At 37.6% G+C, this 24,814-nt stretch overlaps 2 protein-coding genes across 3 annotated transcripts; one reads left to right on the forward strand and one right to left on the reverse strand.

Moving 5' to 3' along the window:
* Positions 1-444: 444 nt before the first annotated feature.
* pttg1 (PTTG1 regulator of sister chromatid separation, securin) lies at positions 445-1,918 on the forward strand. 2 transcript variants are annotated; one of them, XM_058798453.1, is made up of 6 exons: positions 445-577; positions 815-907; positions 1,004-1,155; positions 1,229-1,301; positions 1,387-1,536; positions 1,638-1,918. In XM_058798453.1, exons 2-6 carry the CDS (start codon positions 817-819, stop codon positions 1,721-1,723), a joined length of 552 nt encoding a protein of 183 aa, XP_058654436.1. In that variant the 5' UTR covers positions 445-577; positions 815-816; the 3' UTR covers positions 1,724-1,918. The 2 variants fall into 2 exon arrangements, with proteins under 2 accessions (XP_058654436.1, XP_058654437.1); XM_058798454.1 differs by having other exon boundaries at positions 534-577; positions 798-907.
* A 185-nt stretch (positions 1,919-2,103) lies between these two features.
* On the reverse strand, positions 2,104-20,960 carry afap1l1a (actin filament associated protein 1-like 1a). Its single transcript, XM_058798451.1, is given in 20 exon segments — positions 2,104-2,802; positions 3,035-3,157; positions 3,240-3,415; positions 4,293-4,460; positions 4,804-4,912; positions 6,445-6,502; positions 6,592-6,737; positions 7,506-7,717; positions 7,922-8,071; positions 9,569-9,647; positions 10,873-10,937; positions 10,940-10,955; positions 11,153-11,332; positions 11,426-11,634; positions 11,716-11,814; positions 13,079-13,190; positions 13,755-13,843; positions 13,937-14,020; positions 14,540-14,665; positions 20,729-20,960. Coding segments are annotated over 20 exon segments (2,265 nt in total). The 5' UTR covers positions 20,766-20,960; the 3' UTR covers positions 2,104-2,775.
* Between the last annotated feature and the right edge of the window lie 3,854 nt (positions 20,961-24,814).

The following is a 24,814-nucleotide window of genomic DNA, read 5'->3' on the forward strand; positions in this document are numbered from 1 at the left end:
TGATGGTCAGTGTATGCATGTATGACTGTATAGTGGGGTCCACAGTCTGATTCCACATTGTCAAAATGAGATTCAGATTTAATTTTAACCTGTAAATAAAGTTTTAATATTTAAAAAAATGAATGAAAAAACAACAACAAAGAAACGTATGCGATTATGCAATATTTCCAGGTCACTAATAATCAACTTAGCTAGTTTGTAACAGTAGTTATGTTTACATTTTCAATTATGTTGATACTGTAGTAATGAAACATCTGACAACTTAATCACCCAATCTATTCATCCATGGATCCATCCACACCCATATTAACTGATAAATTTGGAGATTTCATCTTCTTTACTATCAGACTGAATGCTATTCGTGCATCACCGCCAACATTTCACCGATACTCACTCTGGCCATAAGGTGCCACTGTCGCGCTTACTCAATGAACTAAGAGCACCGCCTGGTCAAAGAGGAAACTCCATCAGCCAATCAGGAAGCAGGTTGCCTTTTAAAACTCAGCCGGGAAACTCGAAACCAAAACAAACGACATTTTGCTTGAGTAGAGAAGGACAGGTTAATTCCAGAGAAACGGTAAGGTTTAACTTAAAAAGATTAAGTTACGTGTAAATTAAACTGACTGTATGTAATGATAAAACTCAGGTAACGTTAAGTTAATATTCCGCGAGTCACTTTTTTTTGTTTAATGTTATTGAACCAAGCTGGACAAATTGCTTCGTTACAAATCATGAATGGCATTATTTGAATAAAGCAAGTTAAGTTTCACTGTGTTGCTTGTCAACGCTTCTTAAAGCTAACGTAACGTTACAGACATGGACACCATGATTTACCTCGATCAGGAGAACGGCAGACTGACCACTCCAGCCATCAAATCTCGCCAGAACAGACTGCACTCCGCTCCAGGTCAGTGCCAGTGGTCAGAGACCAACATAGGGTTTGTTTCATAACCAAAACGGGACTATTCACGAAGTCCCTAATTTACGTCTGTCACATTTATAGATCAATTCTTGAGAACACCTCTGGCAGGAAAGGCACGTCTTGGCGCTCCTCTGCAGTCCAGCCGAAAAGCATTGGGTGTCATAAACAAGCTTGTTGCCACTCCAGCAGCTTCTCATAAAGCAGAGGAGAAGACTAAACCTGCTGAAGCCAAGGTTTGTTCTTGATATGTAGAGAAAACTGTATGCAAGTTGTTTGTAGGTTGATTTAAATGTTTTGTTCCATCAGTGCAAGGTCCCTGCTCAGCCAGCTGGTGAGGAGTTGCCGGAGATTGAGAAGTGTTTCCCATACAACCCAAGCGGTAAGACTGACCTGCTGTTTTATGGTTTTAAAACTAAGCTTTTGACTTCAGCTCTTGATAATTCTGTCCCATGTCAAATTTGTAGAGTTCGAGACCTACGGTGTTCCAGATGAAGTCTACCTCAGTCGTTTCTCTCTGGCTGGTCTGGGAAAACAGATGTGGCCGACTGCTTCACCTGTGGAAGAGCTGCTTATGGACCCATGTTTGCCACTCTCACCTTTAAAGATGCCCAGAGGTAATGGATGCATTTAGAAATGTAGCTTAAAGTTGTCAGTGAAAAGTCTTTATGCCCAGTTAAACTTTTTTTTTTTTTTTTTTATTTTTTCCCTCCTGCAGCAGTGGAATACATTGATGAAATGGAGGCATTCCTACAGACGATCAGTGAGCTGACTGTTGACTTGCCCCCTGAGTGTGAACTCTAAACTTTCATGTGGATTGTGAACTTTGTACTTTTTAAATTGTTTGCTATTTTACTGTTATTAAACGTTTCATGAAACCTCTGTTTGTATGTTAATCTGACACCAAAAGGTCTTTGTTTGAACTTAACTGGGTCAGTTTCTCAGCAGTGTTAAGATATCACTAAAAGTGTTGTATTTCATTAAACCGTTAACTGACAATCTGCTAGTCCTGTTTCTGTAAATCCAGTTTATAAAGAAATATCAGTTTGTTTTTTTGAAAAACTAAGTGGCATAAAGTTGTTAAATACCCATCTCTGTTTTAGGAAATATGAATGTGTTCACTTCATTTGGGTTAGGGTCTGGTTTTTATAAGATCTCAGTTATGCCCATGCAAGGCTAAGAACAAAAATGCCTGTTTTTTTTTGTTTTTTTTCTTTATTAAAAGAATATTCCCATCTCCATGTCTAAAGACATTTTAAAGTGCAAATGTTACTCACATTAAAAGGTGGTAAAGAAAAAGTTACAAACAGAAAGATCAGTTAAACATTGAGGCTAGTTTTAAAAAAAGGAATGTTAAAATTACTTACAATTGTCATATGTACACTGTTATTAGCACCACTTGGTTAAGCGCAGGAGTTACCCCAGAAATACCGTATAAGCAATGGAGTGAAAAAAAAAAAGACTGTACAAATCAATCACCATATCCCTCTTAAAATACGATTTTAAAGTGGATTGTCTCAAACGTGTTGCCATCATCCTTTATAACCTACCCACAACTTTCTTGCACTTTCAGTGGACAAACTATTATTCCTCATACTGCCTAATTCCTTCAATATTTTGCACCAGTATTGTAGAACTTCACAAGATATAGGACGTCATCATTTGACTGCAAAGTATTAATAGAGCTGCTACTTTGTCATTGTAGCCCCATTATAAAGTTACAAAAGTGGCAGCCGTTATAGTCAAAAGATTTGCATATGCAGCAGTCTGTCTTGGGGGAAGTTGGTAGAAAAGTCCTCATGTTAATCTTGACATGGCACAAAGTCTTAAGTCTGTAGGTCTTCCTGATCAGCAGTTTAAGTCCCCTTCTTGGATTCCCATTCCTGGATAAAAACAAAGCATTAAGGTTAAAGTGACACACACAGGCCTATTCTGCAACATATAAAATGTTAATAGCAGGGACCCGAACTGATCAATGAAACTCATTAGAGACTGACTTAGAATAAGACTGAATGTTTTAATGTGATCTCTATTGATGCAGCAAACTGGTCTGTTTGCATTATCTCTCTTTTGATGCATTGCATTGCATAATGTTGTGAACACTGATGTGTTTACCTTAGCTTTCTGCATAACATTTCCCTTAGTGGATGCATAGATGGAGGGGGGCCGCTTACGAATTTCAGATGCGCAGCTGACAGGAAGAAACGACTCAATATACTGAGTCTCCATCTTTTGAGTCTAACAGGAAAACAAGCAGCATATTTAACAATTTTGATCAAACTAATAATTCTAATATTTGCTTTTTAGGTCCAGTCAGTACCTTGTTTGAAGATTTAGACTCTGTAGGCGCCCCCAGTTCTCCACCAGCCAAAGATTTCTTCAGGTTCTCCTTCACCTGCGTGAGCTTGAGCTCTAGGTCCACACGCGCTCCTTCTTTCACCCGACAGCTGTCCTCCAGCTGGGATACACGCTCCTCTAAAGCCAACTTCTGCTTATCTGTACATGTTCATCGTTCAATTTACATATGAATTTCTGGCAGATCCATTACGACCATATAAACATAAAGAAATGACATTGACATGCGTTTGAGGACAGTAGCGAAGTAAGCTGCAATTTAGGGAAGAAATTGTGATTTTTCATATCAAAACTTGCGATTTTAAAATGTGGATTTAAAAAGCTTCAGGTTTGCTGCGCTTGTGTGTAGAGCTGCACAATTTGGCATAAAAAGCTGTAAAATGATAATTTTAATATTCATTGTCATTTATATTGTATTGTAATTGTAATTTAGTGTAAAAACTCTAGAAAAAAAAGAAAAAAAACTAGAAACATCACCATTGTGATAATCCTATTTCACTACAAAATATTATTAAAATGTAAAAAAAAATGAAATATTAAAATTACTACAGTGATATTACAATATACTACTACCATTACAATAATATTAAAATAATACTACTTCACTGTAAAATAATAATTATAATTATTATTATAACAACCAAAATATTAAATAAAATAAGAAACATTACTATTGTAATAATGATTTTTCAATGTAAAAAAAAAAAAAAGTATTCAAGAAAACCAGTCATCATCATTTTACAGTACTATAAAATAGGGTTCTAATATTCATAGCTGTCTTAATTTTTTCAAGCTATATTGCTGGCTTGCCATATTGCAAAAGTGTTCTGTGTTATGATAATATGGCTGGTACCCTCTCAAGAGAATAATTTATGAACACTATGTATCAATTTGAAATATGCTAAAATTAAGCTATAAAAAGTTATTTTGCTAGTAAAAGTGGGGGAAAGTCACTTGTTCAACTATTTTGAAAGAGTCCCTGATTATCTCATATAAGCAGGAAAGCTTGCTTTCTCACCCGTTGCACCCTTCATCTTCTCTTTTGCCTCTCGTTTCTTATTCCTCAGTGAGACTAGTGTGCTTCTGATACCGTCTATTTCTTTCTCCAGGTCTTCTTTTTCTTTCAAGTATCGGCGTGCGTCCTCTTGTGCCCGCGTTTTCCCATACCTCCCGTATTGATTTGCGTCTGCAATGTCAAGTAAAGGTCAAAGATCAGACCCTAGAAGTCTGTGGGAAGGTGGCAAAGCTCAGCACTTATCTGGTGGGAGAATGAGTGTGAAACTGCAGAGAGCTGTAGATCAAACCAAAATGTCTTGTTAAGCTCAGGTTACATTATTCTGACTGCTTTTGATGTGACAATGCAAGAACTCTGCTGCCATTTTCAAAATTGCCAAAATAAGGCAGAGCAGTAAGCAGGATGCTAATAAAAACTTTAAAACATCATACTCTATGTTAAAGACAATGCTGAATCCAGCAGCTGTGTTTGTTATAAGCACAACCAGCACAGTGCAGAGTGTGATGGGACTCACTGGAGCCGTGGCGCTTTAGGGTGATTTGTGGACTGGGCTTTCCTGTGTCACTGCTGGAGAAAGATGAACGACGTTTCGTTTGTGCTCCTCCCCTCAACCTCTTATTTTCCTGCTGAAAGGAAAAAGTGTTCCAGGTCAGATACTGTCTATCTATATATATATATATATATATATGTGTGTGTGTGTGTGTGTGTGTGTGTGTGTATGTGTGTGCTGTATGCTGTTTCATATGGTTCCAATTCCATTTATGTCCCTCATATTCCATATTCATGCCAATTGTGTTTTTATAAACATATCAACAAAAATACACTGATTTGTTTATTTATTTATTTTAAATGGATAGTTCACCCAAAAATGAAAATTCTGTCATCATTTACTCACCCTCAAGTAGTTCCAAACCTGTGTGAATGTCTTTGTTCTGCTGAACACAAAGGAAGATATTCTGAAGAATGTGGGAAACAGAGCAGTTCTGGGGCACCATTGACTTCCATAGTATTTTTTTCATACTATGGAAGTCATTGGTGCCCCATAACAGCCTAGTTACAAACTTTCTTCAAAATATCTTGCTTTGTGTTCGGCAGAACAAAGAAATTGATACAGGTTTGGAACTACTTGAGGGTGAGTAAATGATGACAGAATTTTCATTTTTGGGTGAACTATCCCTTTAAGTGAAATATAATGTAGAATTTTGGCTTTATTCACTACAGTGGTTCTCAAAAAGAGAGCATTTTAATACAATTAATATTAATATTATTTAATAATAATTTAATTAAAAACTCAATCAATGACTATTGTTTCTGGGGGGCGGGGGGGTTCAACAAAAAAGACTGAAAACAAGCAGTTCTGTCATAAGAAATGTATTTAAAATTGTGTGTGTGCGTGTGTATGGGGGGGGGGGGGGGGGTCCGTCTAAAAGATTATATTTATTATTGTTATTATAATATATTATTATTATATATTTACATTTTCAAATTTGAGTTAACAGTTTTTTATTTAAAAAAAATACCTTATATTGTTATTAAAAAGACTAGTTTTGGCTGGAGAATAAAAAGAGTGACCAATGTTACATAAACAACTTAGAGAGAAAAAAAAAAAAACTTTAAAAATCAATTTTTTCCACTACTTCGATTTGAGAAAGAAAGAAAAAAAAAAAACCTTTTTGTGTAACCTGATCACATGATTTGAGGCACGCACAGATGGAGAACTGAAGCTTCTGTGCAGGTATCTGAAGGTTCAGCATGGGTTTAACAAGCCACTCAGAGGCCAGAGGCCGTGACGACTGAACCTGCTCTAACCCCTGATTACTACACACAGAGTCATCACACACTTCTCATCTTTCATTAAAGTCCAGTCACGGCACATGCACACAGAGGCACAAGGATACATCTGATCTCTTCTTAAAGGTTAACAGAATTGCCATGCTGTCTATGATGCATGTACATGTTGTGTATTTCTCCCTATATGCTTTGCATTTAAGTCTGTGCACATAAAATGAAGTGCTTTTTTGTGAAGAATTTTCTTTTGGAGGGAGGGTTGTGAAGCATATGGCTTGTAAAAAGTGTCCTCTGAGAAAAATGCTGGAAACCACTGTGTTAGAGTGTAAGCACATGACCAAATGTTTGTTCATGTGCGACCACAAACCTCTATGGCTTCAAAAGGGACCTCATCATACGTTCTCGAATCTGTGGAGGTTGCCCATCTAAATAAACAGGAAAAGAAACAAGTTGGTCAAAATCAACAAGATGACCCAATGTACTCCAGCTCTCATCTCCTTCACCCTCAACTCACAGGAAAGAGTGACGGGCAGCTGTACGGATGTTGGCAATAGTTTCCACATCTACATAGTCATAATGAAGGGACTCAGGGTCAGCAGAGGAACCGGTTTCTGCCAACAGGACTCCCAGCCAGCGGCCCATGTCCTCTGAGCAACTCGCCTAACACAACAAACACACACAGGAACAAACATAAATTTTGCTTTAATTTCATCACATGATAAATGAGTATTAAAGAATTACAAAACATTTGCCATTTTATTGATAGTATGATAGGAATGCACAATACAATAAGTTTTATTGTTAACAAACTATAAGTAACACTTAAAAATTAAAAATGTAAAAATAAAATAAAATCTAAATAAAAATATTTTTAAAAAGTAAAAAAATTGACAATTACTAAATGACTAAAATGTAATCTAAAATAATAAATTATAAAATTAAAAGCTAATTAAAAATGTCAATGAATACTAATTGTATTTAAATAATCCTAAAATAACACGGTTATTAGCCAAAATTATGGATTTTTACATTTATCAGTCAAAATTGGATATTCCATTGCGCATATTTATTTCCTCTGTTTTTACATTTAGGTAACATTTGCTGTCATGTAACATTCACTTAAAGTTAATATTTAAAAACACTAATAACTAACAATGTTAACACTGTTCAATGTAATCTTTAACAAATTTGAGAATGAATATCCATTTTTCATAATGTACATTATAATGATAATGATATAATATTTTTAAATGCTGCAGGTGAATACATATGAGTGTTTTATTTTTATTTATTTAGACAAAATATTAAATCATTTTAATATCCACAATAAAAATTGTTGGCTTGTCTTCATCAGCCAGAATTTTCATATTACTAACTGCTAGAATACATCTCTATGAAGCATTGCTGTGAAAACATCACACAAAATACCTCTAAAGCTGCCAGCTCTGCACCTCCTTTCAGTATCCTCAGGGCGAAGGGGTGTTTGGGCCCGAGGCCTGGGACAACCTCACATCCCTTCAGAGCCACAGTAGTGTGGGGGACCCGCTGTTCTCCTTTCTCATGGTAAAGGTAAAGAGATCCGGCCCGCACACGACACCAGTGTTCCTTCCAGCACTGATTCAACAGCACTCCTACATAACCTGACACACACACACACACACACAAAGAATTACAGCAATTATTACAGTACTCCCACCTCTGTTTCATGGTGTAGATTTATTCTGCTTCACTGTCTGACATCAAAGGCTAAGAAAGGGAAGTTGAAAATAACAGGTGGAGAGAGTCATGGGTATTGTAATCTGAGAAAGAAAAAGGGAGACGAGAGAGAAAGATGTGTGTCCTACCACACCGAGGATCCTGGTCGAGTGACGTGCGGGCATCTCCTGGCAGTGGAGGCTTTCTTTTGGAGAAACTGATAATTCTTGTGATCTTTCTTCCTGCGGCTCGGCTTACGGTGCCTGTTAGCTCTGACAGCGCACCTCGCTTGGCTTTACCTGTAAACATGCGTTTGATGGTTCAGTGAAACAATCTAAAGGTATGCGTGGTCTACAGACACACAATCTGCAGGAATTAGGCCAAAGCTAATAAAGATTTCACTGATCCAAACAATGATAATCACAAACAATCCACATCCTGCATAAAGACTTCCTGCCTGTTAACAGAGCACCTGTGACAATGCTCAGGGGGAAAAAGGATGAATAAAGTGAGTAATAAAGTGAGTGTGTGTGAGAGAGAGTGAGAGTGAGAGAGAGAGAGAGAGAGAGAGAGAGGGAGGGAAAGAAAGAGAGAAACAAGATTTTTACATTCAGAAGAATGTGTTTCTTGCCACGATAAACTTTCCAAAGCAATGCTACTGATGTTTTGAGTGGTTGCCAGGGTATTGCTATGCAGTTTCTAAGGAGTTAAGGGTATTTTTTTCTCACAGTGAGGGAATTGCTGTGGTTTTGAAGTTATTGTGTTGTTGATGAGGTGTTCTGACTTTTAATATGTTGCCAGGGCTGGATAGTATCTGATTACATGTAATCTGGATTACATAATCAAATTCTAAAAATTAAGTTCTTGTAATTAAATTAAATTACATTTTAAAATACTCGTGATCAGACTAGTTACTTTTTTATTGATTACTTAAATACATATTCACACAATAGCAACAAATTATTCATAATTTATTGATTGATCTTTTTATTTATTTTCCGTTCTAAAATGCCCACATGACATGCAGGTAAACAAAATATTTCATTTTTAGTTAGCATTTTATTTTGATTGAAGTTATTTTAAAATGATTTATTTGAATGTTTATGACATTTTTATGACTTAATTAATTATTAGCTTTTCATTAAACTCACAAACTCCCTGCAGTTCCTTCACGAACCCCAGTTTGGGAAACCTTGACATCATGTAATGCTTAATTCACTTTGTGTTGTATAACAACAAATGTAATGTATTTTCTTTGCATTTTTAATATCAGTATGGCACAATATTATCCAATTTAAATCAATCTGATAAGCGGGGGTAATGTTAAAGTAATCTAAAAGTAATCAGAAAGTACTCTGATTATATTACCTAAAATGTGTAATGAAATGGATTACGTTACTAACTAAAATTTTTGTCATGTAATTTGGAATCAGTAACAGACTACAATTTGTAATTAATATACCCAGCTCTGTATGTTGCTATGTGGTCAGTAGGGTGTTTTGGGTGGTTTTTCATATTGTTACGCGGTTGCTAGGGTGGTTTGGGTGGTATCCAGGGTCCTGCTAGGCAGTTCATATGCAAAACAAAAATACTGCAGGTTGAATTACTTTCACTTTATTTTACATTTTACTTCGGAGTTAAAAAAAAAAAAAATCCCTTTAATATGAGCAATAGTAACGCTTGCCTTAGCAAACATCACAAATAAAGAGAAGGACAGAAGAGTTGTAAGTCAGATAAAAAAAAAAATAACAAAAAGTGAAAGGGTGTTATCAGAGAAGAAAAACTGAAGATCTTACCATTTTCCCGTCCATCACGAGCACTTTCAACACTTGGCATACTGTCAGAATCTGAGGTTTGCTTCTCTGAAGAACAGCACTACAGGGACAACAGCACAGATTAAACTAAACATGCCAATTTTTAACAGTGCACATCTATAACTATTATACGACTAATACTGTATAGGATATGCAGATTATTGAAAACTAGGTGTAGGAACAGGGTGTTGTTGTGGCCAGACGGAGTTTAGACAGGAAACACACTCCCAGCACAGTCTACCTTTCACAACTGCTGAATTCAGATAAAATGTGTTTCCTGACATACAAACACACACAAATCATCACATTCCCCATGATTTTGCCTCTCACAACAGGTCCCTTAAATTCAACACATTATTTACAGCCGCTCTGACAGAATTTACCACCCTGAGCTTGACACCTTTTAATTAAAGCAGATGGAGAGAATGAGCCCTGAACATTTAAATGCTGTCAGTCTGTTTACACACACACACACACACAGACCGGCATTCACAGCAGCACTGGGGATGTAATTACACACAATGATAGAGGACAGACTCACATCCATTTAGAACATACACTACTATTCAAAAGCTTGAGGTCGGGAAGATTTTTTAATGTTGTAAACAAAGTCTCTTATGCGCATCAAGGTTGCATTTATTTGATCAGAACAGCAGTAAAAACAGTAATATTGTGAAATAGTACTACAATTTAAAATAACTATTTTATATTTGAATATAATTTATTCATGTGATGGCAAAGCTAAACTACACTTGTCTTCAGTGTCACATGATCCTTCAGAAATCATTCTATGTTGATTTGGTGTTCAAGAAACATTTCTTCTTATTATCAATGTTGAAAAAGCTGTGCTGCTTAAATGTTTTGTGGAAACCATGATACATTTTTTTAGGATCTTTGATTTTTAGTAGCATATTGATTCATAACAGAAATCTTTTTGTAATAATGTACATTTTTTACTGTCACTTTCAATCAATCAATTTTGAAGTAATAAAAAAGAATCTTTTTGAACAGCAGTATAAAGAGTAAAATAAGCATAGAATTGGAATGCTTACAAAAAGTGTTTAATGTTTTGGACGTGCACTTTTTTCAAAGAAAAGGACATGAGGTATTCATCATACACAACACAGGTGGAATTATTTTCCTAACCAACTCACAGTGAGATCACCATTTACAGAAATTGAATCCCCCAAAGTTCATCCAATCCATCACTGGCACGCTTTATAAGTCAGTAATGAAGATGAGATGCACAGGAGTCATGACGAGACAAACGTGTGCTGGAATCCTACCTTATCCAGTTCAATCTTCCTAGGAATCATGGGAGATGATGGGCTGTCCAACCCATTCCCTGACCTGTAACGTCACGCACCACCTGTAATCACACAAAGATACACACACACATCAGTGGTTCCCAACTAGTGTAAACATAGTCCATCACACAGGGGGTCCCTGTTACAAAAGCAATTTTCCTCTTGTGCAATATTGTTTCTGGCAGCAGGATACATCTATTGTGTGTATGTATAATGGATTGATATCCAAGCGTGCGAGTGAGTGAGGGACTGTGTTTACTTGGAGCCATTTCTCGGCTTGCTCCTTGCTCTGCACGGCTAACACCAGGGCCTCTCCACCGGGAAGAGAGAATCGGAGCTCATGCTTCTTCCTCCGGCCGTCTTTGGGCACGTAAATGACGGTGCACAGGCTGAGCGGTATGTCCGTGTAGGGTGACTGGTCTTTAGAGCTTTTATAGCACTATAAAACAAGATTCAGAGGCGTCCATGTATCATAATAGTACCAAGAAATATCAAGGCTCATTTTTATCCCTCAGGGCTGTTGGCAGCTCACCTGGAGTCTGTTCTCACGGATGACAGTGAGCTGTTTGGCCCACTGGCCAAAGCGTTTCTTCCTCAGCAGGAAGGCACAGATATGGCAGTCTCTCACCGGGGCCATGGAGTTCTCCTCTGAGGGCCACTGGTGCGTCAAACGCTGGCCTTTCTCTTCCTCTTCCTCATCATATGACTCATAAGAACTGCTTAAGGCATCCGAGTCATTATCTGCAGGAGAAGTAATGCTATACTAATACTACTAATAAGAAATGACATCGCTATTTATAGTGTCAGGGTTCCCCCGCTTACAGGAGTTTTTGCGTCGTCCGTTCACTTGCGTTGTTGGGTAATTGTTGTCAGCATCTTCGTAATATCCGTCTTCAATAGAATTAGGAGGACTGGAGCTGCCTGTAGATATATAAGAGATGCATAATGGCACATATTTTGTGACAAAGTCTCAGATTTCTCATATTTGATGAGCTTTTTTGACCTGCAGTGCAAAGAGAAAAATCTGGCTTTGTGGAAAGACTTTAAGACAAAATAAAAGTCTTTGCCAAAAGGTTGCACGGCAATGTGCATGAACTAAATGGCAAACCTTTGTGAAGTGAAATTTAGATGTGTGATTTCACTGACATCTCTTATCATCTTCTCACTGAATTGCTTGAATGCACAACAGTTTTCTTTTAGCATCATTATTAATCTGCTATTGTTTTATTTGACGTATAAAAACACTCAACTTTTAGTGAGGGTGTTTTTTTTTTTTTTAAAGAGCCAAAACTTGGATATTTCTATTAATTTAAATTGAAATAAAGGGGTAACTATTAGTGTTGTAGTACCCAAGACCGCACTCTGTCTTAAAGACACACAAAACTAACATTTCATGGACTCGGTCTTGACTTTGAACCGGACTCTTTTTTAAAGACTCAGAAACTAACATTTCATGGACTTGGTCTTGACTTGGACAAGTGGGCAATCCCTCCCTTTGCTGACTATGTCTATATCTAGCACCCTTATCTATGTCAATTTGCAGGTCAGAGTTAACCAAACTTCTTCACATGAGCGTGTGTTTCCAGTCTCCAGCATACAGCTGAATTAAAGTCAATGGAAAAAACAATCTTTTACCCGATTTGACCCCATTTACTTTCTTAATGCACATTCTAGGTATTATTTTAAACAATTCATTGTGCAGTTTATTCCATATAGGAAAAACTGTTTATCTATGTAATTTTTAATTAAAATATAGCCATTTGCACTGAAAAAGCCTTTTAAGATGATGCCACTTTTTAAGCTCTTGGATAATGTTAACCAATAGCTATTTAAACATTGTTTTTGTAACTTAACAATCAATACAGCTCCATTCTGGTATGCAACATTCGCATTTTCAAAATCCAGTCAGTTCCTAAGGAATAAAATCCATTAGGAATTGACTTCTTGATGAGGATTTTCACTCTTGAATATACTGTTTCATCTGAAAATGTGTCCCATTATGGAAAGCAAATGGGTTTAAATCTGCTGTCCACTTTGAATTCAAGCGTTTCACAAAGAAAGATCTGTTATCAATGCTCTGACTCTTGCAAGAACACAACGTTGTAACATCACTCTCCAAGTTATTTTATCTGTAGGAATTTATATAGACCATGCCAAGCAATGGAAATATAGCAGCAAAACTCACTGCGGCTGGTGATATATTCTGGCATTTTTCCAGGGCTGAGTGGCACGGCCTCTTCATAATAATCCTCTGGAGGTGGTGTGTTGGGCAGTGGGGGAGGCGAGTCCGCTGTGCTCTGGTCCAAAAAAATGTGGCAAACAATGACTTACTCCATCTGTCTGCCCCATCACATTATTTCACACTTAGCATCTGCTTTTCAGTGAGTCCTCACAATATCGTAAAGCTATGTGGCTCCATTCCACCACTCGGCAAGTTACCCTAATAACAAATGATATGTGACCGCTGCATCCAATCAAAAGCCAAACCCACATGCCACATGGATGACGGCTGAGAAATACGTCAGATACTGGCCATCAAGGACTATTGTGCTAATAATGGCACAAACACAATGACACACACAATGAAAAATCTGACTGCTGGAAGACTGCGAATAGAGTCTATGGGGACCTCGTGAAAGGCTGATGGTGACTTGACTTTAAGATAACAACCTGGCTCTGAACGTGCAATGCAGCTGGAAAGAGAAGTGCAGGTCTCATGATTAATCTTCCTGCCGTATCTCACCGTTGCAGAGCACAGCCCTTATTACACACTGACATCAGGGTTAATGATGCACTATATATTAGCGTTGGGTCTAAGGAGCAGAGCATTATGGGTAATCCTCTAAGAGAAGATTTCTTACTGGTTTGGGGACAGTGTGGTTGGTGTGTTTTGTCTCTGGACCTTTCTTCTGATCCTCCATTTCAACTTTCAGCTCCCCGAGGTCACAATCTGTAAAAATGTGAAAACACATTTTTGAGTGTAATATTGCAAAACATTGGAGGATGTTGAGAGATTTAAGTCTCATAGATATTCTCCACTTACCAAATGTATCGAAAAGGGATTCGACAAAGCTGGTTCCATTTCTGTATACTGAGGTGTTCATGTATGTATAGTCTTTTCCAGTGACTGCAGAGAACGAGTAAGAGAAGAGAAAGAACATATGTACGTAGGACAACTGCCAAAAGCTTTTTCAGTCTCATTTATGAGAAAAACAAGGCCTCATCAAGCTGATGTTTTCCCCTCTGGTCTTGTCACTTTCTGGTCCAAAGGTTTTTTTCTTTGTCTAAATTGTCTCATGCATATTTTTCTATTAGTTCTCTGTCAGTTCTCTGATGTTTAATTTTGTGCAGTTCCCTCCTGGAACAAAACAGCTCATAGCTCAATGTGGTCAATCAGATGAGACCCCAGGGCCTAATAGGCTTATCCAAGGTGGTCTACCAGATCTAACTAAGCTGACCAAAATGTTTTACAATCCTTCTCTTGGAGTAAGGAAGGGGTGTTTAATTAGGTTTAGAGTTAAACTCTGCTAGAAGGTGACTTTCCAGGAAAATGACTGGACATATATGGTCTGCCAACTGGTGGTCCAACCACTAAACCCAGCTTGGAGCAGATAATAACCATCAGACACTGATATTAGGTATTTACCTGAGGGCTGAAGTTGTCTGAGAAGGTTCTTCACGGCTGTTTTCTTCTCTTCTGTAGCACAGCTCAGGGTCTCATGGTCCAACAGCTTCAACAGCACATTCAACTCCGTCACCAAGAGCTCCATCGCTGAAGGTCAAAGCTTAGGGTTAGAGGCTGATAGAGACCAGACAACACAACTGTCAGTGCTTGTCAAAACAACAGATTAATTAGACCAACCATCAAGCCGTCAGCATGAACAAGCAAATGAAAACAAGTGTCTTGACTTGACTACATATTGTTTAATATAACCATGTTTTGAGTTCAAATTCAAGCCATCAAGTTCAAATTCATTGCATATGCAACCCCAAGATCTATGAAAATTGTGACCCTAACCCTAGAATTTCAATAGATTTTTCTGGTTCTTGATCGTATGCACTCATTGACACTTTTGAGGAGAGGGGATAGCGGGCTTGAGATCAACTCGGGTCTTCATCATTAATCATCCATCTCTGACTTTCAAAAGCTTGTAAACCTGGGATGACTGAATCAGAATGGATCTAGATGCATGGTTCTTTGTAACATTATATTCCACAGAGTGTCTTCAGTATGGACACACATGTCAGCAGACAATATGAGTTATGGGCAGGGGGGATGATGACGGGTCAGCAGAATTATAAATTGGAACAGGTTCGGAGCTCAAAATTTCATGCTGGGACTCTCAAGCTCTCTTCCAGGTCTCTGTGGGATGAAAACCGCCCTGCTGGTGAAACCAAAAACCCCTGTGTAGAGCTAAAGACGTACCCTCTGATCTGTGGCGAGTTTCTCATCCCACCTATAGCAAGCTCACAGAGAGCATCAGAGGAGGGTCTAAGCCCAATAAATACATTCAAAGTCTGACATCTAAGCTCTCTCAAGGCAAGTTAAGACAGTGGGTTAACCTCTGGTCTCTTATGTCTAGATTATGCAGAGAAGGACTTAATTACATTTCTGTGCTGGAGTTTTATTCTGAAGGAGGCGGGCTGGAATCCCTAGGATATCTCAACAGATACTGCTTCCCACAAACTGAAGCTCACACAGTGTTACACACCAGCTAAACCACATTTTCTCTCCCAAACCCATTACTAATGACCCACTACTACTAATGCTGAGTGTTTGAGTTTGAGCAAATGCACTGTCAGCAAATTAGTAAAAAACATGTAACCAAAAACCTGGACTGCAACGATAAAAAGACAGCGTGAAACAATAAAAAACAGATTTGTCAGCGACCCTAGGCAGTGTGTGCCCGGGCAGGAGGTTTGCTGATTTGGAAGGAATCTGACTGTTTTGTTCAAGGAAAGTAATCAAGCCATGTGAACACCTCCTGTCCCAGTGGATATGAGCTCATGGTCAACACTGCGACCACATTGATCACGAGCAGAAGGCTGGAGGGAGAGGGAGTGTGAACAGGGCTGATCATCCATGTCCATCAAACAGCTGGACAATCTGGCTTGGACGGAGGGTCAACTGAGCCAAAGCATCCACCTCAGGGCCTCTGGGCTCAATACTGATATTAACAGGTGTGGTGGGTCAAGACTCAGATCAACTTCAGCTGTCAGATAATCCACGAGTAATGTATTAAAATATGGATTTCCTTCAAAAGCAGAAAATGCTGAAGTGACAAAAAAGATATGATTGCATGGATGGAAATTAAACAGTTATATAACAGTTAAAAATCTTAATTTGTTTTTAAATGTAATTTATTCTAGTGATGCAAAGCTAAATTTTCAGCAGTCATTACTTCAGTCTTTAGTGTAACATGATCCTTCAGAAATAATTCTAATATGTTTAATCAGTGCTGCAGAAACATTCCGCATATTGTTTCATTCCACATTCATTGTATCATAGTTTTGAATAATTATACACTAAATTAATGCAATATTACTGTATCGTGAGACAGAAATAGATCTTATATTGTATGTCCTGATTCTCACCCCTGTTCAAACCATCTGTTTTCCAGTAATAGATATATCTGTTTTCCGCACATTTATGCTGGTTTACCATGGCTCCACTCCAATTTCAACAATAACCAGCTTTACCAGCATATTCCAGTAACAGACCCGCAATGGCCATCTTGGAAGATGGTCCAAGTAAGATATCGTGACATAAACACATTCAGGATTTTTCAAGTACAGAAAAATGTCTCGGCTCTGTATTTTCCGTGCTTCACTCAAGTCGTACATAAACGGCCACCACCCTCTTCCACATCCCCATGAGAAACCTAATGAATGATGTGCTTATAGTCAGATTGCGCTGTGGTCCAGAAAATGTCAAAACGCTTCAGCATCACATCTCTCCATGGGGAAGGTGAGGAGTTTAAAAGCCACAAAGAAACACAAGTAGTCTAATTCACACAAACACATTCTTACACCCACATGTACAGAAATTACTCATCTGAAATTTGGGTCAACGTACTGCTGCTTTGACAAGAGTGTTTTTTCTTCTTCTTTGATTCACCACAGTTGCAGAACCTTTGTTATTGACTAATGTACTGCAAAACATCTCACTTCCTTTCATCGTGTCCCTAGCTGCCTTACAGGCACTCCCACCGGTGTGTAAGTCTGAGTGTTTCTCGATTCAGACTTGTTGACACAAGGCCCCTGTGATCACAAAAAGCCTGAGTTTAACTTTGCGTGTTGCCCTCAACATGACCTTCTCCAGGAGACTCGGTTGAGTAGCAACTAAAGTGGCACAATGTTTGCAAGTGCCAAAAATATGCTACACTTGGCAAATTATTTGAAGAATTTAGTGTTAAAACCAGCCATGTGGAGTAACACAAGCCATTCAGGGCAGTGTGAAGTGTCAGCATAGTAAGTGTGTTAACGTTGCATATAAGCTCTTGTGTAAGCCAAGCTGATGATCTAGTAACTAAAGTGTCACAACGATTTAAAGAATATATTTCATTAAAGCAGAGAAAAACTTGTTTATGGGTAAAACTGTATGGTTTAGGCAGTTTGATGATAGTTAGTGCTAGTTTGATGCTGGTTTACCTGAAGATGTTCATCAGCCTTACTAGCATGATCTTTTGGTATCATTCTCAGAAAAAAGGTACAAAAGCTGTCACTAGGGAGGTACCCTTTCAAAAGGTACACCTTTGTACCTTACTTCCCCCTAAAGGGTGTATTTAAGTACCTTAATGGTACATAGTTGTACCTTTTGAAAAGTTACTGTACCATCCCAGTAACAGCTTCTGTACCTTTTTTCTGACAGTGACACTATTTTACAATAAGATTCAATTTGTTAATAATAATTCAATAGCTTTGAACTAACAATAAATAATACTTTTACAGCATTTATTAATAATGTTAATTTATACTAATACATTTTCAAAAAATAAGCATCACTTTTACAACATTTAATAATTAATCTTAATTTGTAAATATACTAATACATATTAGTTATAAAATGAACAAACATGAATTAACAATGAACAATATTTCTAAATTAACATTAACCAAGATGAACAAATGCTGTAGAAAAAAAATGGTTCCATTAAATGCATTAAGAAATATATATATATATATATATATATATATATATATATATATATATATATATATATATTTTTTTTTTTTTTTTTTACTGATATTTCTGATGAAGCTCGTTGAATCACATACAGTGGACCAGCTTCCAAAACATAATATATGCTGCTAAGTGGAAAAGTGGTAAACCAGGCTGAAAAAAAGAGCTTTATTCAGCTAAAATGCCATCGTTATTCCAAAATGCAGCATTTATTTTGTTTTGGTGTATTTCCCATATAGATCACAAGAGTCAGGTGAGGTTACAAATATGATTTGGAAATCATAATGAACAAAAATTCTTCTGAGGGCAGTTAGGACCAGCTTAAACCAACATGAGCACAGCAAAGCATATATGATTCCTACAGGGATACGCTCTTACATGAGATCAAACACATTTGCTCTTCTTTATCTTGAGCTGCACCTGTGGAGGGTCATTTCAAAGCCAAGCACAACACGGGGCTACGTGCCCACTCCTCCAGAGAGCCGCACATGTGGCCCTCTGATAATACCACATCAAAACAGCATAGTGGGAACATAGAAATCTACACCGGAGCTCAAAGCCGGATCCAGTTAACCTGCAGGTTCTCCTGATTCTAGGGGTGTTTGTTGCTTTCTTTTGGATCGACCCCTTGCGAGATGTTTTCAACTTTGTTGCAGGCAAATCAGAGCTGATGATCTAGTAACTAAAGTGTCACAACGATTTAAAGAATATATTTCATTAAAGCAGAAAAACTTGTTTATGGGTAAAACTGTATGGTTTAGGCAGTTTGATGATAGTTAGTGCTAGTTTGATGCTGGTTTACCTGAAGATGTTCATCAGCCTTACTAGCATGATCTTTTGGTATCATTCTCAGAAAAAAGGTACAAAAGCTGTCACTAGGGAGGTACCCTTTCAAAAGGTACACCTTTGTACCTTACTTCCCTAAAGGGTGTATTTAAGTACCTTAATGGTACATAGTTGTACCTTTTGAAAAGTTACTGTACCATCCCAGTAACAGCTTCTGTACCTTTTTCTGACAGTGACACTATTTTACAATAAGATTCAATTTGTTAATAATAATTCAATAGCTTTGAACTAACAATAAATAATACTTTTACAGCATTTATTAATAATGTTAATTTATACTAATACATTTTCAAAAATAAGCATCACTTTTACAACATTTAATAATTAATCTTAATTTGTAAATATACTAATACATATTAGTTATAAAATGAACAAACATGAATTAACAATGAACAATATTTCTAAATTAACATTAACCAAGATGAACAAATGCTGTAGAAAAAAAATGGTTCCATTAAATGCATTAAGAAATATATATATATATATATATATATATATATATATATATATATATATATATATATATTTTTTTTTTTTTTTTTTTTTACTGATATTTCTGATGAAGCTCGTTGAATCACATACAGTGGACCAGCTTCCAAAACATAATATATGCTGCTAAGTGGAAAAGTGGTAAACCAGGCTGAAAAAAAGAGTTTTATTCAGCTAAAATGCCATCGTTATTCCAAAATGCAGCATTTATTTTGTTTTGGTGTATTTCCCATATAGATCACAAGAGTCAGGTGAGGTTACAAATATGATTTGGAAATCATAATGAACAAAAATTCTTCTGAGGGCAGTTAGGACCAGCTTAAACCAACATGAGCACAGCAAAGCATATATGATTCCTACAGGGATACGCTCTTACATGAGATCAAACACATTTGCTCTTCTTTATCTTGAGCTGCACCTGTGGAGGGTCATTTCCAAAGCCAAGCACAACACGGGGCTACGTGCCCACTCCCCTCCAGAGAGCCGCACATGTGGCCCTCTCTGATAATACCACATCAAAACAGCATAGTGGGAACATAGAAATCTACACCGGAGCTCAAAGCCGGATCCAGTTAACCTGCAGGTTCTCCTGATTCTAGGGGTGTTTGTTGCTTTCTTTTGGATCGACCCCTTGCGAGATGTTTTCAACTTTGTTGCAGGCAAATCAGAGATGATGATCTATTCTTCTTTCTCGCTCACTTGAAAGCACTTTACTGACAGTCATATTGTTTCAACATAAGCTAAAAGCCATGTTGAGGAATGTAAAGTTGGCGTTGAAAGCTGTGTTTTTAGGAGGACAGTGGGGCGTTTTCCCAGAATTGCACCAGTGCTTTAGCACTCAGCACCTCACACATTGCCGCAAAGTGAGGAAACATTCCTCACCTCATTAAAAGTGCAGCCAAAGAGCTTTAAGATGCCTACCAGAGATAGTAAAGTATACTCTGTTGTGAAAACCACAGCACTCTTCAAGAAAGCTCTAAACGCCTTGGCGAGATCTTATTTTACAAGAATATTTTGCTTAGACAACAAAAACAACACCTGTTTAAACTCGTAGTTTGAATTTTATGAGCATGATGCTACTATATAGATTTATTCAAAGCGATGCAGAAACTCAACAACTGGCTAAATACAGCTACACATACTAATACATTTTTACGCTTAATTCAAGTTGGAACAACTAGATTTAACTAAAACTAATCAATACGTTTCACTTCAGCCACTACACAAACCATTTAGAAAAATGCGAGAACTGTTCGATAATACAATTATCTAGTTCCCAAGGAAAAAAGACAAACATCCGAGTAACAAAACACCTACCAGAAACAGCTGCTGAGGAGACAGCCAGACCCACCATCTCTTTCCTAGATGCAAGTCATGCAGTTGTTCCTGAACAAGTCACATCAATCCAGAATGGTGGAATCAGCTGATGAACTGACTCATTCATAGGTGCATTTCCTTCACATTTATCACTTTCTTTCCTGTGTCCAGATTAAAAGTGACTGAGGGATAGCAGGGGAATTTATCCTCCCTTTCTGGTCTGTTGGATTGTGTCTGGGGGTGGGGTGCTCACTGATGACTCTGTGTGTGTGTGTGTGTCAAGTAAGGGGAGGCACCCAGTCCTGATCTAATCCGGAGGGGTTCTATAGCACCTGGGACAGGCCCTGAGTAAATACACACATCCCTCCCCCACAGGGGAGAGTATGGAGATCAACAGTCCTCACTGGCTCTTATGCTTTTCCAAGCCAGTTTATACATATGAATGTCAGCCCTGGAAAATGTCACTCAAACCAGGACAGTTTTGCTGAATGAATGTACAGTACACTGGCAAATCTGACCAGGTAGAAACGTGAATTAAGGTTCTTCCTTGGGAGAAATACCTGAAAAGCATTTGCCATTTAATTTCATAGCACTTTCTTTCGTAAACACAAAGTTGAAGTGTTACTTTTTGTAGCACTAATTAACAGTAACAATGACCGTTTTCAAACAGGTTTCAAAACACTTTCCAATCTGAAACTGTTCAAAATTAGACTGGCCTAGTGCTGCACAAAACTCACATTATTAGTTGAGCCAAAGTTGCTTTATTGGGTTGGTTGTGTTATATATACACTTTTTTAAATTGACAAAAAACCAAAAATGTATTAATGTTTTATTAATGTTTAAAAACTCAAGTTTAGATATTTATACGTCCATTTGTATTTTTAATCACATTAAACTGGGATAGAGAAAGTATTTCAACGTCAAAAATGAGCACGTCACCTTCTCATTTGTAATTTTTCTTTCCTATGGGCAAACCTGTCTTACATAACCCCTGAGATAATTACAGATTTGTATCTGTTGATTTGCACTGTCTGCCCGCAGTCTCTTCTAAGTGTACAGACTGTATCTACTCCCTATGTTACAGTGCCCCTAGAGACTGCACAAAAGAGCCATTCTGCCAGTGTGCTCAAGTGAAGAGGTGGGGGTCTAGTTCTCTTCATTGTGTCCACCCATCCAGAGAGCAGTCGGGTGCCGACATGCACAGACTCACATCAGCACATGTTCACAGTGACGTTATTCTAAGCTACAGGCAAACCTAAGACCAGTCGGCAGGATCTGACACGCTGAATATCTCAAAACCCACTCACTCTCTCTCTCTCTCTCTCTCTCTCTCACACACACACACACTTCTGTGCAGATAAGTAGCTCGTGTCAGTAGTTCTATCTCCTCACCACTGAAAGCGGACACTTTTCTGTCCATTTCCCAGTTGACGGTTCCTGAGGACATGTTACATCTTGTGAGACAGATGAGATACTAAATGTTTGTGTAGTTAAACTTTGCAGGCCTGTTGCTAGACAGCCTGGAACTGGAGATAAGAGACAGTCGAGACAAGAGAAGCCGTTCATCTGCACTTTAAGTGATCGGATACATTCAAACCACAATTACTGCATTTAAGTAGGCTCATTAATATAGTTCTGTTGATTCAGCTGTCTCTCTCTCTCGCTCATATATATATATATATATATATATATATATATATATATATAATGATCCTTCTCAGTATTTGTTTTGGTGTTTGCAAAGGCAAGCATCAATACTACTATGACCCTGTTTACACCTGGTATTAACTGGTCAGTGCTAAATAAATGTAGGCATATAAAAATGGGTCAAAATGTAGTGAAATCCAAACCCCTGAAATCAGAGTAGAGCGAGCCAAAAACACATCAATTTTGAGTTTAAAGTCCAATCATCCACTATGCTAAAACAAGGTGTCCGTTGTTTGGAAAAGCATGTTTATACACGTGCACAAGACTTCAGATCATTTCTTCAGTATAACTAATATCAATAAGCAGTGGCACAGATTATAAACTTCAGTTAATATATTTACTGCACTAAAATAACTGGACTTTAGCTTGAAACATCACATTTGGCTGCTGAAAAGTTAGCTTTTCCCATCACAGGAATAAATTACACTTTACAATTTATTAAAATTGAAAATGGTTCTTTTAAATGGTAATAACATTTCACAATATTACTGTTTTCACTGTATTTTTGATAAAATAAATGCAGCCTTGGTGAGCAAAAGCGACATCTTTTAAAAAAAATCTTTCTGACCTCACACTTTTTTTCCACTTTCTTCATCTTTTGGGGGTTTCATCAACATAACATAGTAACACAATCCCCTATATGGATGTTAACACCAGGTATAAATACGACCACATTCTTTGAACAATTATTAATCAAACTTTTAATTTTCGTGCAAAACTTGTTACCAAATTGAATTATAATGAATAAGCAATATCCTTAGCAGCCAGCCACCCTGACAACGACCTTATCATACAGTAGCAACAGATAGCCACTCTTTACATTTTCTTCAGAAAATCTAGTTATGAATTTTATTTAACTGACATGAAGTCTTTAGCAGAGTTATGTGGGTTCATTGTGTTCTGTATATCACAAAAACATAGTCAACATTTTTGACTTTTAAACTTTGTTTAAAGTGACTTTTCACTTTTGCTAAATCATTGCCAAAGAAGATCAGATCATTGCTCACACCCAGTGACACTGTCTGACTGAACTCGTCTGGCTGAGATACAAGTGACAACAATACAGTGACGGAGCACTCTGACCTCTGACCTTTCCAAAGACACACACATGGAGCCCTTACTGTCACAATGAAAACAAACCTGGTTGTAAATGCATTAGCCAACACACACAGTACATTCAGGAAAACAACAACAAAACTCCAAGAGCTTCAATTCTTCCATAATAAATAACATAAACTGGAGGCATTCACATTCACTCTAAAATATAGCATAACCTCATATCAGTTTTGTGAGAAGACACAGAGGCAAAATGCTCCCAAAGTCAATAGCAAGAGAGGCCCTTCCAACATAAACCACCCAACTGTCATCAAATATGAATATCCTGTGGTGCAACAGATGTTTGCACTGTTTCCGGATGTTTTATTTACCACACCAATCTTGCGTGCCGCCCGGTGTGACTCAGAGGAGATATGTACTGTGATGTCTCAAATCTAAATCATCAAACCTATCAATTCTTGTTCATAATGTAAGAATTCATACCAGAAGACAGGTTGTAACTGGAATGTGAAGGACATCATGAACATCGCTGTGACTCATAAAGATCAAGGAGTGAACAATCAGATCTTGATCCAATTGGACTGATACCAACATCAGGGTCCCTGGATGGAGTGACGACTCAGCAATCCTCTTCTAACTACATTCAGCAATGAAAATCTCCCTCAGAATTCCAGGCATACTCGGATCATCAGCGTTCAAAGCTCCACGGGGGAAAGGAGCGAGTCTGTGCACACATACACTGATGATGTCACACTAGAATTCCCACAACGAGAGATAACAAACACAAAACCTCATTTGTTTGGACACCTTGGAATAGTGATGTTTGCATGAGACGCCTCTGGTCTGATGGGACGCCGTGGTGGGAAGTACATATTTGGGTGCATGCCACAAATTACAGAGCCTGATAACCACAGTTACAGTGCTTGTCAAATGTTACAGTCAAACATGTGTTAACACATCCTAAAATGTTTCTCTCATATTCAGTCAAAAGAAAACAAATCATAAAGAATGAAAACAAATCATAAGAATTAGAAGAGTGTGGAAGGGGCTACACTGATGATAGTCATTGTGGATTGGGGGATTTGAGCAAATTCCAATAAGACTACAGAGTGAGATGTGATATTAAATCAAATGCAGAGACAGTATTTTGCTCATCACTATTTGCGTTTATATATATATATATATATATATATATATAAAAATACTGATAACACTTTATTTCGATAGTCCACTTTAGACATTCTACTAACAGTAAGTAACTTTGCAACTACACGTCAACTAGCAGTCATTAGAGTATTAGTAGACTGTCTGTTTAATATCTTG

The sequence above is a fragment of the Onychostoma macrolepis genome, chromosome 14 (assembly GCF_012432095.1).
Source record: "Onychostoma macrolepis isolate SWU-2019 chromosome 14, ASM1243209v1, whole genome shotgun sequence".
NCBI lineage: Eukaryota > Metazoa > Chordata > Actinopteri > Cypriniformes > Cyprinidae > Onychostoma > Onychostoma macrolepis.